Below are 14,233 nucleotides of genomic sequence, written 5' to 3'. Positions count from 1 at the left end.
AGGTTTGATTATAGTTGGTCTGGATTTCGAAATATAATTGTTCTCGACCATTTATAAACCTACCAGTGTGTTGTGGTCGTCAATAACGGAGTGAAAAACGTGCGAACCCGGACTGCGGTCAACTCTCGCGTTTGCTTGGTCAAATGAGCAGCTCTTCATTTTTGAGTGCGCGATTAATAGCGTCTTTACGGTAATCGCCGAGAAGCGGCACTGACGCTAGTACAAGCATGTTTTTGTGCTATATTTTTCGATATAAATATGTTTTACCATAAGTTCTTAATAAAACTGACACTGTTGGACTCAGTACTAGTTTGACTGCTACCAGCAATAAAATGAAGTACTTTTACTGTGTTCTTTTTCAATTATTCTCTGTCAAACTCCCCTCCTGATAACAAATTCAAGCCACTTCTGCTATATTTGATGAGGGATACAATTATTTTTAGCCATAAGTTCTTAATACAATTGGCACTGTTGTACTCAGTACTACTTGGACTACTACCACAAGTACAATCAAGTATTTTTACTGTATACTTTTTGAGTAATCCCCTGTCAAACTCCCCTCATGAGTACAATAATGCATATTTTCTGCCATCTTTGATGAGATATAAAATGATTTTTTGCAATAAGTTCTACATGAAATTAGAATACTTGAAATACATGAAATACTTGATTGTACTTGTGGTAGTAGTCCAAGTAGTACTGAGTACAACAGTACCAATTCCATGTAGAACTTATAGCACACAATCCTTTTATCCCTCAACAAATATAGCAAATACATGAATTATTGTACTCAGGAGGGGAGTTTGACAGAGTATTACTCAAAAGGTACACAGTAAAAGTACTTCATTGTACTTGTGGTAGTAGTCCAAGTAGTACTTAGTCCAACAGTATCAATTTCATGTAGAACTTATAGCACACAATCCTTTTATCCCTCAACAAATATAGCAAATACATGAATTATTGTACTCAGGAGGGGAGTTTGACAGAGTATTACTCAAAAAGTACACAGTAAAAGTACTTCATTGTATTTGTGGTAGTAGTCTAACAAGTGCTGAGTCCAACAGTACCAATTTTATTAAGAATTTATGGTAAAAATGATTTGTATAGCAAATAAAGCAGAAAAAACATGCATTCTTTTACTCTTGTACTAGCGTCAGTGCCGCTTCTCAGCGATTACCGTAAAGGCGCGATAAATCGCGCACTCAAAAATGAAGAGCTGCTCATTTGACCAGGCAAACGCGTGAGACGGCTGAGTTGACCGCAGTGAACCCGGGGACCACCCCATACCACGCCCCCTGGCTCAGTCTGTGCAGATGAGATGCTGGTAGAGTTGAGTAAAGGCAGCATTTCTCCCTGTCTCGCATGAACTTATGCCTTTGAGGCCTCACTGACAACTAATTAAACGAATATGGTTCAGTAAATGTTGTACTTGTGTCCACTGTCCACAAAAAACACTGTTAAAAGAAACACCTTTTCAGAGGGAGATATCTACTTTTTCACTTCATTTAATCGTTTATTTGAACAGGGACAGTGCACATTGATGAACACTTTAAACAAATAATGCTTCAAATGTAAATATACCGGATTTGAGCTTTGAGCTAATTTCCATCCGTAGTCCCTCACATACAACATTTAAGAACATGACATTTATATACATAGCAACAATAAATACATGATATGCAGAAAGAGCATGAGCAGCATATACAAGCATTAACCACATGGCAGTACAATGTAGCAGCTACAACATATAAAGTGCAAGATAAGATAAAAGAGCTACATAAAGTGCAAGAGGAGATACCCCTGTATTAAAGTGCATTTAGCGGTGATTGCACGTCTGTTTGTTTATCAACCATTCTTTGAGTTGACCTTTAAAACTATTGAGAGTGGGACAATCCCGTATCTCAGTTGGGAGGCTATTCCACAATGAGCTGCCTTTAACGGAGCGGACATTTTGTCCAAAAGTGGTCCGTCTACGGTGGACTTCAGTCTCCTCTGGTTTCTGACCTAGTGCAGCGTCCAGTGTGTTTTTTGTGGATGAATTCCCCTAAGGGAGGGGGGGCAGTCCATGTAAACATTTATAAAAAAAACACATGCTTTTAAAAGACTTAAAATTGTCGAAACTCAAGAAATTGTGTTTTTCAAGGATGGTACAGTGGTGGTATGAATTTGGCTTTCTGTCAAACACCTTGATAGCTCTCTTGTACAGCTGTTCTATCTGTTTCAGGTGTGTGGCACAAGCAAACGACCAGTTTGTAAAACAGTATTCGATGTGGGATAGAATCATACAGTGGAGGTATGACTTTGCAGCATTGACAGTTAAGAAAGGTCTAATTTGTTTAAAATGTTGCAAGTTGAATTTAATGGTATTTGATACTCAAGTTCGAGTCCAGTATGACTCCAAGATACTTGAACTGGGAGACTAGTTCTATTTCTGCTCCGTTTAAAAACACATTGGATCCTTCGATTTTGACTGGTCGTTTACTGAACATCATGCATACTGTTTGCTTTTTTACATTTAACTGTAAGCAAATGTTGTTCAGCCAGTGTTGCACCTTGTCCAATGCATTGGAGAGACAGGATGTGATTATTTCAGTCTTTTTCCCGTGTACAAAGATGACCGCATCATCGGCATACATTTGCACATTCAAGCAATACTGTTTACTCTACTGGAATATGTGTGCTTTCTCAATCAGTAAGGCGTTTCATCTTTAAACTGGTCTCTCATGGACAGCATAAATTGTATTCGACTTTTATTGTGTATTTGTTTTTAAATGCATGGTTAACAGTAATTTGACCACAATGATTCTATACAAAATAACAGCCTCTCAACATCCCAATCCTCTCTTTGTCTCCATTTACAGAGCCCGAGGACTCCCTGCATATGCAATAAATTACAAACCACTTTAACATTTAGGATAAACTTCTCTGTGTGCTCGTAATGTGTTCGCATGTACCCCCTGCAGCGGTTTAACACCATGTGTTTTGAGTGTTTGTGAACAGCAGCTTCTCTCAGTCAGAACACTGCTCATGGTGCTTGTGGCTCACCACATCCTCTTGTAGTTTAGAAAATAAACACATTGTCCTCACACACTTAACCACAGAGGCCTCTGAGCGTACACTCTGACCTTCTTTTAGGCCCCTGTGTCAACAAAGATTACTTGGTGTGTAAAAAACATGTTGTTCAGCTATAGGAACTTTTTCATAACAGCAAACTCTGATGCTGTCTGTTCTGATGCTGTAGCTTTTGTGTGTGTGAGGTGGCATCAGTTAGTGAGATGGAAACACCTTGCCAGCTCTACCAGTCTGAGGAGTTATGAGGGGAAACAATGATATATAATACAGATCTTTGTGCTGTATTAGGTTCTGCGACAAATCTGACTGAAGACTAAACTATGAGGGAGAAGGCTTTTTAGGTTGAGAGCACTGAGACAATCAAGGTCACCTCCTGTCTGGTTATAGATTTGTACTTTTGTGTGCGAGGGAAGCAGTTTGCTTTTATTTTTTACAACCAGCGTATCCTCTTTCTGCCTGCAATAAACACGCAGCACTAGCACCTCGTTAAATAAAACTGACAGCAAAAATACTGCTTATCTGCTGAGGTCCCTATAGTTACATTAACACATGAATAATACATATTTAAATGTATTTAAATTGTTTAAAATATGCTTTTACAGTTAAACCGGTATTTTCCTTTTTTCAGTTTCTCTCTTTATTGATTTTTAACTCACAGACTTTTATTAAACATAGTAAGTACATTTACTCAGGTTCTCTACTGAAGCACTATTTTGAGGTTCTTCCGTTTCCTTCTACTTTTTTTAGTAACTCCCTTAGTAAATAACAAACAAACATAACTTGACGAGCCGCAACTTTAAAGGGACATTTATTTATGCATCAATTATTCTGGAATGGGCCATTCTGCAGAATGAGTATTTTTCTACTTATATTGTACATTTTGATGCTACTATTTCTTTTATTAGTTAAGTAACATTTTGAATGCAGGACTTTTTAAATGCATGAACTTTCCACATGTGGTATACAACTTTTACTAAAGTAAGAGATCTGAGTGCTACCACCACTATAACACCCCTCCTCTCACCTCTTCAGCCACTCTTCAATGGTGATAAGCAGTTCCAGAGTAAAGTAGTGTAGTGTGAGCAGAGGATTCCTCCATAACACCAGAGATTCCCTCTCCTCCCTGTCCCTCTGTTTCCTCTCATCCACAGACAGCTCCGAGTCTAGCCGCACAGCGTGTGTATGACAAGAACACAAACAAAAAATATACAAGGAATTACATTTTTTAAATCATGAGAATAACAAAACAACTTTTAAATACAAGGCATTTTAATGCACTAATAATACAAGTTTCTTTAAGCGTGGTTATGACCACCTAACCATTGGATGTGTTTCGTTTTTACCTGTCAGCTCTCCGTTTTCCTTCACTGCAAGACGCCTCTGAGGTTGTTCACCTTGGACCCCACACTCTGCCATCTCATTCACCTGGAAGGAGTCCTGCTGAGAGAAGAAACGGGCCTTCAGCACAGAATTACACACTCCATAAATTAGATACTGCTGCGGGCCCCAAAACAAATATAGACTCACACACCACAGCACACCCACACTCTGCGTACACACTGTGTACACGCCGAGCAGTCAGTACTTTCCTGCTCCTGCAACCTGCAGAATAAAAGTAACCTGCTAGGAGGTGCATGACCTAATGAGTACTGAGGTAAGTCTTGTTAGTTTTTCTGTGTGTACAAATGATTATTAATTCACCCCCCCTGGTGATCAAATGGCGTACATGGGAACCAATGGTAATGAGTTTAAATAATGGGTGAAAGAGAAGGACAAGATTTTGCTTTTAGTTTCTTCATTACATATCCTCAAAGGAAATCCACACACACTCTGTGTCTCACTTCAGAGCCTGAGGAATTTGTCAGTGAGCAGTGAGATGGGGACTCTGACACGGAGGTATGCTGTCCACCATCTGGAGGAATTGTCAGTCTCTCTCTGTCCCGTACCCTAGGTCTGCTGGGCGTCTAGCTTCTGTTTCCATGCATCCACACTCTCTGAGCTGTCAGGCGACAAGCTGCACAGCTTTGATATCACAGCAGGCCATGATGCCTGTTCAGAATTTGATGGAAATATTCTGAGGTTTTGGTCAAATTCAAATGATTCCTGCAATGACTTTCTTACATTTTATCTATCTTGTTGTGACTCTTAAGGTCCAACATGTGCTTGTGTTTTATCCCGAAGGACACACACACACACACACACACACACACACACACACACACACACACACACACACACACACACACACACACACACACACACACACACACACACACACACACACACACACACACACACACACACACACACACACACACACACACACAGTAAACATATTGACGGTTAGACTGCAAGGCATTTGAAGAGCTAGCTACTCCTGACCATCTCAGGGAACCACAAACAAAAGCATTTTTATCACAGACGTTAAACCTCAAAGACACTCGCACTAGAACCACAAGCTCTTTTATACACCCTGCCCATGCACATATGAGAACAAAACGTACACCAACAAAAGGGCTCAATATGTCCATGTGTAATATCTTGTAAGTAACACATATTATAGAAATGAGTGACCAACTGATATCTTTGTGCAACACACAAAGCTGCTCATGTATAATAATGTGCAACATTCTACACGACAATTTATTTGATTATTATTTTAAAAACAAGGCAATACTCCCGAGCAATACCTAGTAAACAGTTTCAAAACAACACTACTGCCTTTGTGAAGCACAGCACTGCTCCAACACTTGATTGCGCAATCGCTTCAACCAAAACAAACCAGACCTGTTGAGTAACTCTTGAGCGAGGGACAATGAGAAACTGAAGAGAGAGCACTTACACTTCAGGATGAGACATTTGATAAGCAGTAATTAATTCTCACAGTTAAAAAGAGACAACAACAGTGCACTGGAGAGAGATTAACCATTCACAAAGTGTAAAAACAAAGCAGGGCTGTAATGTAACAGCCTGATGTATTTGAGCAATGCATCATGCAGAAGGTAAACTCACCGTTAAGCTGATCCAAGATAAGATAAAATAAAACCTGAGATGGAGCTGCACTGCAAACGTATGCTAAAGTATGCTGCACATGAACTGCATCATAACTTGAGTGCAGGGTGTGGTGATGGAGGGGGCCAGTCGGGGATGCAGCACTGATACAGAGTTGTCGGGGGAGGGGACAGCAGGCTGACAGAAGAGAGACACAGAAAGAAAGAGGGTGAGATTTCATCATTTGCCTGCATGGTACTACCTCCAGAGAGCCAGTCTAATTAAAGTGTCTATAAATAAGTGGATCACTTTCCGGGAGCACACTTCTAACACTTTTCTGTCCTCAGTAGGTTTCACAAACACTGTGAATGAATGGCATCTGGGCAACGAGTGCTCAGCTAATTCCCAAAGGGAAAAACATAAAACGCCTCAGGACATCACATTTTTCAGGTCATAACTATGGAACCGGAAGTCGCCATGTTTAAATATGAGCATCATCTTGTTTATCAGAGTACAACAGGTATTTATATAGTGTTTTCTAGTGAGAAGTGTTTTTTAAAGTTACTTTATCTTGGGACTTAATTGAGATGCGATTGGAGAAGCGCTTCTGTCTCTATATTTACGACATATAACTTATATGACTGTACTCTAGACTTCTGGGTATATCATCCATGTTTTGGATCCAGAAGTCTTAGAACTGAAATCAGGTCAGTTCCCCTCCTGGGTTGGTTCAGTCAATCAGTGTATTGCTAATATGTAATTTAGTTATTTTAAGAGGTTGAGATAGCAGTTGTCAAACTAGAGACCAATGCATAAAATATGAATGGACACCAAAGCAGGAAAGAAGGACAACTCCACTGCAGTTCCAAACTGAAACTAAAGCAGAGCAGTAAAGAGAAAAAGTGCTGTTCCTTTTGTCACCAAAACAATAGTGTTGTGGTTCTGCTCCAATAACAGTGTAGCCCTATAGCCTCCTTTGGTAGAAAACAGGTCAAAGAATACCATCTAACAATATATTTAAATAAGTAAATATTTCTAATCATTTCTAAACTCTGAAAACCGTTTTGAAATATCCATCTATTCACTCATTATGTTCCAATGTTTCCCAGGGTCATCACTTCACATTAATGTGACCAAGAAAATCTATTTGGTCTATCACTTCTCAGCCATCTGACAGTTATATATCCTTCATTTTTTATACATATACATTCACTGTTTTGTTTCTCTTCTAATGTTGATATGTATATCTGAACTGTTTTACATTTGATTTGATCTTTCTTCTTATTCATGTCTTATCGACATGCTGCTGTGACGAAAACATTTACCAAATTGGCAATAAAGTATATCCCATCTTATTTTATTATAATGTTGTCCAGGTTTACAGCATCTTGCGGCACACTATATAGGCTGGATCATTGGGTCAGTGTTGTTCTGTGTCATTTCCTGTTAAAAAATGTATGCTCGAATAAATTACATGGAGCCTCTCTGCATGCTGGCTGTTTTAAGTGTATGTAGAAAGGTCTCAACGGGATGATTTAAACTAGTAGAAAGATCATCTAAAACGGCACTGAGCTTGATGGAATATTGTTGGGGCAGAATAAACTGCATGTATATGTGGGAAATGTAGGAAATAAAGTTGAGTTTTAGTCTCAGGTGCCAGTAGTTCCTAGTTTTGCTCAATAGAGGACAGTGTTGGCCTAAGAATAGTCTTGAACTGGCCGGATAGTCTTGGTAGGGGGAGTAGAGCAAGGCACCTAATCTGCTCTAAACGTGGTACGCAAGTGTCGGATTAGAATAAAAATAATACACCATAATATTAGATATGGTACAAAAATACACTAAATTAAACAACAACAAAGTGTGTGTTTCAGATGTATTTCTCTTGAACAGAATCTAAAATGCACATAACACTCTGTAGTAAACATTTCCTAATGTGTCTGTTGCTCAAAGCATCAACACCACCATCAATATATAATATAGATAATTATATAAAGGATGCAAACTCATCTTTTATTTTGAAAAGTTTTGGTGCCGTGACGTCATCACCAAGAGACCACACGCCTCATACTGCTCCTGCTAGCACGTCGAACTAACCAGCGGGTATGAAACATAAGTCAGTTTTAGCAATGCATTGGCAGGAAATGTTTGAACATGAGTCTAGTTGCTAAGAAAGTAATAGTTTGGTCCTGATGTTGTGTTATTGTAAAGTAATAGGTCTTTTTCTAACCAGAAAGCTAACGGTAGCAAGGCTTACTCCTGTTATAAAGTTAGTTAGCTAGCGTTAGCTTTTTAGCCCGCGAAGTTTTAGTACAGATTGGTTAAATGTATACACAGTGTTGTGTTTAAAAACGGAACTAAATCTTTAGCCAGAGTTATTTATCTAGCTGTTTGTTAAAAAAAAAAAAAACTATTGTTATGCCACTGTAAAGTCTATATACACTATTTAGCTACAGTAGCGTCAGCTCGTTTGCTCCTATAGTTGCCATATGTCTAACGTTAAACGCTTATTACGTTAACGTTAGAATAAACAAAGAGGAATTCCTACAAACCTATACCTGGGTAAATAACTTAAAAAAGCTACAAAAGTAGTAGCTGTCCTGGAGCTTAGGAACATTTATACAATCTCAATTGGTTAACCAACATGGACTGTTATAAGTTCTCCTTTTCCATGACAACAGGGGAATAAAGTAATATGATCAGACACTGAATGGACCTGGTGGTGATATGGTTGAGTCAACTGCTGCTTCTAATGTCTAGACTTAAACAAAATCTCCCCTCAGTGTATGTAACGGGTTTAGATGTGATCTGAACTTGCCTTATTTTGTTCTGTTGTTTTTGCAGGGTCATCATCATGGACATGCTTTATGGTCCGTTGGGCCTGGGTGTAGTAGCAGGGCTGGGCTGCGGGCTCCTCCTCGGCTGGCACCTTCGGGCTCGCTTAGGTCCAACATCCAAAACCTTGATGGCAGCGATGGGGAACGGCACTGGTGAAGCGAACGTGATGGGAGAAGGAGGCGAGTTTAAGATGGTGTTAGTGGTCCGAAACGACCTGAAGATGGGCAAAGGGAAGGTGGCCGCCCAGTGCTCCCATGCTGCTGTATCTGCCTACAAACAGGTGCAGCGCAGGAACCCTGAGCTTCTCAAACAGTGGGAGTACTGCGGGCAGCCCAAGGTGGTGGTGAAGGTGCCCGATGAGGACACCCTGATTGATCTGCTGGGTCACGCCAAAGAAGTGGGGCTCCCTGTCAGCCTGATTCAGGACGCAGGAAGGACTCAGATCGCCCCCGGGTCCCGCACCGTGCTGGGAGTGGGCCCAGGCCCAGCTGATCTCGTTGACAAGGTCACAGGACACTTGAAGCTCTACTAGAGTTTGCATCTGTAGGACTTGCAAACAATGTCTTTGTTGTTTAAACGAATTGCAATGAGTTTGTGTTTTTATAAAACAATTGACTCGGTTTCATACATGTAAAGTTTCAGATTTGTTTGGGTACCGTTTTGGACACATGCCTACTACCTTTGTTGGCTCTTGAATAGCAGCAGTAACTGCTTGATGCATACTATTTTACTGTGCTACTTCTGTGACAAAAACACCACACACTTTCCTCATCTCTAAACAGTCTGCCAAGGTTTGTTTTTGAAGAGGAACAGAGGAAAAGACATAAATGATTGTTGATCTCATCAGAATCCCAGGACAATACAATTGAAACATTTTCAGTGCAGACATTTTGACTTGTCATAGGAAAATCACTTAAACATTGGATTGGTACTGTGTATATAATGGAGAACCCATTCCTGTCAGCTGGTATGCAAACAGCAGTGCCTTAGAATTGTCTAGCTAGCATAATTGAAATCAGTACTGCATTATTTTGCAGTGGAGCTGCTAACAACGATGTCATATGAATATTATGTCTCTGAAGTATATTAAATGTTCTTGGTCTTGCATTTACGCCTTAGTTTTTTCATTCCCATGGCACATTTGTCCCAATTTATTATGAAGCTCACATCCTTCATTAATATTTAAACAGTGCTTCAAGTGAGGAATGTGGCACTTTATAGTGAACAGGTCTATGGTTATAACTGGTTTAAAATAGTTTTTTTAATTTAAATATCTGGAAGATTAGACCAGTAACCTTTTAAAAAAATAAATAATATAGGAATATTAACTAATATATATCGTTTCATATTGATAGCAGGCCCCTTAATTGAAACTGTAAAGAGCAAGAATTAGTGATAACAGCAAACGTATTGTGATAAAACTTGCAGTTAACACCACTGCTTGAAATAGTTTAACCTATAAAACCAGGAATTAATGCCGCCATCTTACCCGTTAACATATCCACATATCTTTTGAGCATCTACTCAAATCTTCTGAAAAGTAACATTATACCCTGATCATTCAGCTGTTTGAAAATGAATTCTATAAATATGTTATGACTACTTGAAACAAGTTGAGACATTGCACAATGTAGACCAAGTCAGAGGAGCAGGTTGAAATCCAATCCATCAGAGTATCCAGCTAAGTCGAGACCCAAGAAATTGATGTAGTCTCTAAAACACTACTGAACTGTGTTGTAGACAAAGTGGTTTTTACGATACTCTCACATGATCTCTGAGATTTGTCTGACATTCACTTCAACTGAATTGAGAAAGGAGTTTCCTGTTTCTGTGCAATATCCTTTCCTTTCAGACTCCCAAGTTCAGCTTTGGTCTGCAAATATTTCTGCAAAAGTCAGCCAAAGGAAGTGCTGATACACTGTTTGGAAATGGAGAAGCCCTTATTCTAGGAGTCCATATTCAATGTGGATCTCATTCACCAACCGATAAGAAAAGAAAATCTTTAAAAACCCACCGAGGCAGTTTTCACAAAGATTCTGACATTACATTTCACAGAATCTACACACATGCTGGTGCAAAATACTTGTTTTTTTATTTATTCTACAACTGTTTTATATAGGATTTAAATAATATTTCGAATAAAGATTTTTTATTATTTTACGAAGCATTACAGCATTTTAAAATACACTTCAACACTGAACAATTTATATAATTTTATTTTTGATCCACTCCCGACACTAAACAGCTTGTTTGATGTTCGCTTCCTGTAGAATTGTAGATTTAAGTACACATCCCTCTAGTCTCATGACCTTTTATGCAGATCAGAAGGGCATTAAATAATAATTATCAACTGGCGTGCATTTTCTATTTAAATGGAATTCATCACTATATCACCATATAGAAATTCTGCAGTTAAAGATTCATGATATAGGAATATATTGGTATTGTGGCTTTTGTGTAATATTACGTTGGAGTACAAACTACATGTCTTTCATACTTCCATCAGAACCCTGACCCCCCCTGACATTTTTGGGGGCTAAATGTTCAGCTATCTGATTGGACGGAAGTTAAACGTGACCTGCTGCTTTCTCCACCTACACAACACGACACAATCAGACCTTTCTTGACAAACAAGAAGCCTTTATTTTTAAGTGGAAAACAAAACCGCTGTTTCATTCATAATGATCCTGATTATGCACAATCAAGTATCTTAAGTGCACAATTTAAATCTAAAGGTAATTTAGATAAGAATATAAGTTCAAAGGAGTTAATGATTGATTTCCTGTATACACGCAAAAGCCTTTGATACAAACTTCAAATTACCACCAAGTCCTGTGATGCACCGCAGCATGAAGGGAGTTTTTGGGGGGGGGGGGGGGGGGGGGGGGGGGGGGGCCTGGGGGGGGATCATGTTAGTCAAACAGGTCTTGCAGTCCCTCCTGAGGTGGAATGGTCCCACGTTAGAGCAGTATTTAAAGCACATGGAAATGTCGTCTGAATGTTAATTTGTTTAGAGTCCTTCATAGGCTTTGCTGGAAAGAATGGAACTTTCCTGTAAATCATACGTAAAATACTCTCTTGTGTTTCAGCCCGACGTGTAAGTGTGTGTGTGGGATGTGACTGGTAGTGTTTCAGGATTGTGGTCGTGGAAGCGGCGGTCTCATGTTCAAATATAGAAGAACATGGAAGCGTTTTTTTTGTGTCTGAATATACAATAATTAAATGCATTTTACAGTCGGACAGAAGAAGCTGCTCACACACATCAAAAGGAAGAGGTTCTACATTAATTTCTTTTCACTACAGAGTGCAAATCAGATGCTTCACAACAGACCATTTTTTTTTTTTTTTTTAAACCGAGTAGAGGACTAGCTCTTCTCACAAGCCCCTCCCCATTGTACATAAACCATTTCCCATTCAAATAAAATAGACAAAAAGAAACAAATTAATCTAGTCGATACGGAATGTGAGAAAATTAATCTTTGTGATTCAATCTTTTTCTTTGACAACAGAAATAAAACTGAGTCCTTCATGACAAAAAAAAAGGAAAGAAAGAAAAACAGAAGAGAAACGTTGTCTGTGCGGCCCCCCCCCCCCGCTGCCTGTAGGGGGCAGACTGACGCTCTGGTGAAGGACTGTGGGACACGGATGGATGTTTGCTCCAGCCTGCACGTGGAGAGAAGGTAATGAAGGGGGGGGGGGGGGTCTTTACATGCCGTAGCCAAAGCCTGGCTGAGCAGCTGGCGGAGCGAAGCCTGCGGGGGCCTGGTAGCCGTAGCCGTACGGTTGCTGGGGAGCCACGGGGACGGTGGGGCCCGCCGTCAGCATCAGCTGGGGTGTGCCTGCAAGGAACACACGGGGTTTAAAACAAGTGACTGGTATTCATATTCAACCAGAGCCTGTAAATGATCATAGTGCATCCTTATGGATCTTTTTTGGGAGACACTTAAGGTGAATGGGATGATATATTTAACAAATAGATAAACATGAACATTCCCCAGGTTAATCACTTTAAAAAAAGGCACATTTTTTAAATATGCAAACGTTATCCTATTAAATATTTGCAATTCAAACGCATTTGAAGGGGGCTTTTAAAAACTTTGATATTTAAAAAAACACAGCTGTTCTTGTTATGACAGTGAAATGGACACAGACATCATTAGAGGACGGTTACCGTAGACGATGGGTTGCGTCTCTGTTGCCTGCTCCTCCTCTTTCCTTACAGTCTCTGAGGTTTCTAGTTTGTCAACCTGCAAAGCAAAGAAATGATAGAATTTAGAACTGAACAACACCTAATGAGGACAACACCATACTCACCAAGTACAAGACAGATATATTTGTTAAAGAATCTTTCATGACAAAGGATGCTCATGTGGGCCGCCACGCATTGCAGATTTCACACAGTAGCAAAACAATACAAATAAAAATCATGATGAAAAACTTAAAGTGGTTGAACCAGTGGTAGTGGAGGTCTAGCTAATAAATACCATAACAAATAATTGCCTTTCCTCTGTCTGTGTGGCCTGGTTGACATTTACAATACAAACAGCCTTTTCTTTAAATAAAAAAAACTGAAAGAACACAACAGGCAGCAAGTCAACGGGCAAAAGGCTGATATCTGCTGGTGAGGGGAGAGCAGCAGCAGCCCCTGGATGCATGTTATATCTACAGACAATAGTCAAGGCTTCATTCAGATTCCCCATGCCTCTTCAGACACACTGTACGTTCAAAGCTCCACAGTAAACAGACACAGCATCATGCTCTGTGTGATGCACCGCTGGCAGTGAGTCAGAGGCTGCAGCACTGAGATGCAGTTTGGCAGGAGGGGGGGGGGGGGGGGGGGGGGGGGGTCTCAGGTCAGGTGCTCTCCATAGCTCCAGCCTTTCTACAGGAAGCCAGGCACATAAACAGCCTGCTGCTACGTATCAGCAAGAGACGTTTCTATGCATGCTTTATTCATATGACCAGGTGATTCACAAAAACATACAACTCATACTGTGCAGTGTCGATATCTGAGAATGGATTATGAAGGATGTGTCAAATATACTCTGCTTGCTCTACGTGCCATGTTGAAAATAGCTATAGCTAGAACATAAAAAGAAATGTGTCAAAAGTGTTGCTTCTCTCACTCCCTCCTCATAGTGACATTAATAAATGGGCGAGCATGTGTCGCTTATGAGCTGTGTTTTCAGTTGTGGGAAAAAACAAGTCACACTTAATTAAAAAAAACAATCCGACTTCAAAACAACATCTCAGGTTGTCATTGAGAAACTTCCTGTTTCGATAGACCAATTTCACTTCAGCAGACCCCCTCAGATAATATCATTAAGATGAGGCC

General features: G+C 39.8%; 3 protein-coding genes across 10 annotated transcripts in view; 1 reads left to right on the top strand and 2 right to left on the bottom strand.

Moving 5' to 3' along the window:
• Positions 1-6,187, bottom strand: part of LOC117469273 (vacuole membrane protein 1-like) — a 64,695-nt gene extending 58,508 nt beyond the window's left edge. For 2 of the 4 annotated variants that reach the window (XM_034113704.1, XM_034113678.1), the window contains exons 1-3: positions 6,085-6,187; positions 4,416-4,509; positions 4,097-4,235 (exon numbers count right to left, since the gene is read on the bottom strand). In XM_034113704.1, coding sequence (XP_033969595.1) covers positions 4,097-4,235; positions 4,416-4,488 — 212 coding nt within the window. In that variant the 5' untranslated portion in view covers positions 4,489-4,509; positions 6,085-6,187. Of the gene's footprint in view, positions 1-4,096; positions 4,236-4,415; positions 4,565-6,084 lie in introns of those variants that run through there. The other 2 variants (XM_034113687.1, XM_034113695.1) reach the window with 2 other exon arrangements.
• An 83-nt stretch (positions 6,188-6,270) lies between these two features.
• ptrh2 (peptidyl-tRNA hydrolase 2) lies at positions 6,271-10,023 on the top strand. 4 transcript variants are annotated; one of them, XM_034152014.1, is made up of 2 exons: positions 6,271-6,292; positions 8,905-10,023. In XM_034152014.1, the coding sequence occupies exon 2, from the start codon at positions 8,915-8,917 to the stop codon at positions 9,428-9,430; it is 516 nt and encodes a 171-aa protein (XP_034007905.1). In that variant the 5' UTR covers positions 6,271-6,292; positions 8,905-8,914; the 3' UTR covers positions 9,431-10,023. The 4 variants fall into 4 exon arrangements, with proteins under 4 accessions (XP_034007905.1, XP_034007888.1, XP_034007897.1 ...); XM_034151997.1 differs by lacking the exon at positions 6,271-6,292 and adding an exon at positions 8,119-8,163; XM_034152006.1 differs by lacking the exon at positions 6,271-6,292 and adding an exon at positions 8,137-8,159.
• A 2,075-nt stretch (positions 10,024-12,098) lies between these two features.
• Positions 12,099-14,233, bottom strand: part of cltca (clathrin, heavy chain a (Hc)) — a 36,938-nt gene continuing 34,803 nt past the window's right edge. For both annotated transcript variants that reach the window (XM_034114003.1, XM_034114011.1), the window contains 2 exons: positions 13,070-13,145; positions 12,099-12,737 (listed from right to left, as the gene is read on the bottom strand). In XM_034114003.1, coding sequence (XP_033969894.1) covers positions 12,604-12,737; positions 13,070-13,145 — 210 coding nt within the window. In that variant the 3' untranslated portion in view covers positions 12,099-12,603. The remainder of the gene's footprint in view (positions 12,738-13,069; positions 13,146-14,233) is intronic.

This window comes from Trematomus bernacchii, unplaced genomic scaffold (genome assembly GCF_902827165.1).
Source record: "Trematomus bernacchii unplaced genomic scaffold, fTreBer1.1, whole genome shotgun sequence".
In the NCBI taxonomy this organism is placed as follows: Eukaryota; Metazoa; Chordata; class Actinopteri; order Perciformes; family Nototheniidae; genus Trematomus; species Trematomus bernacchii.
Note: the sequence above shows the minus strand (reverse complement) of the source record. Positions and strands in the feature narration are given on the sequence as shown.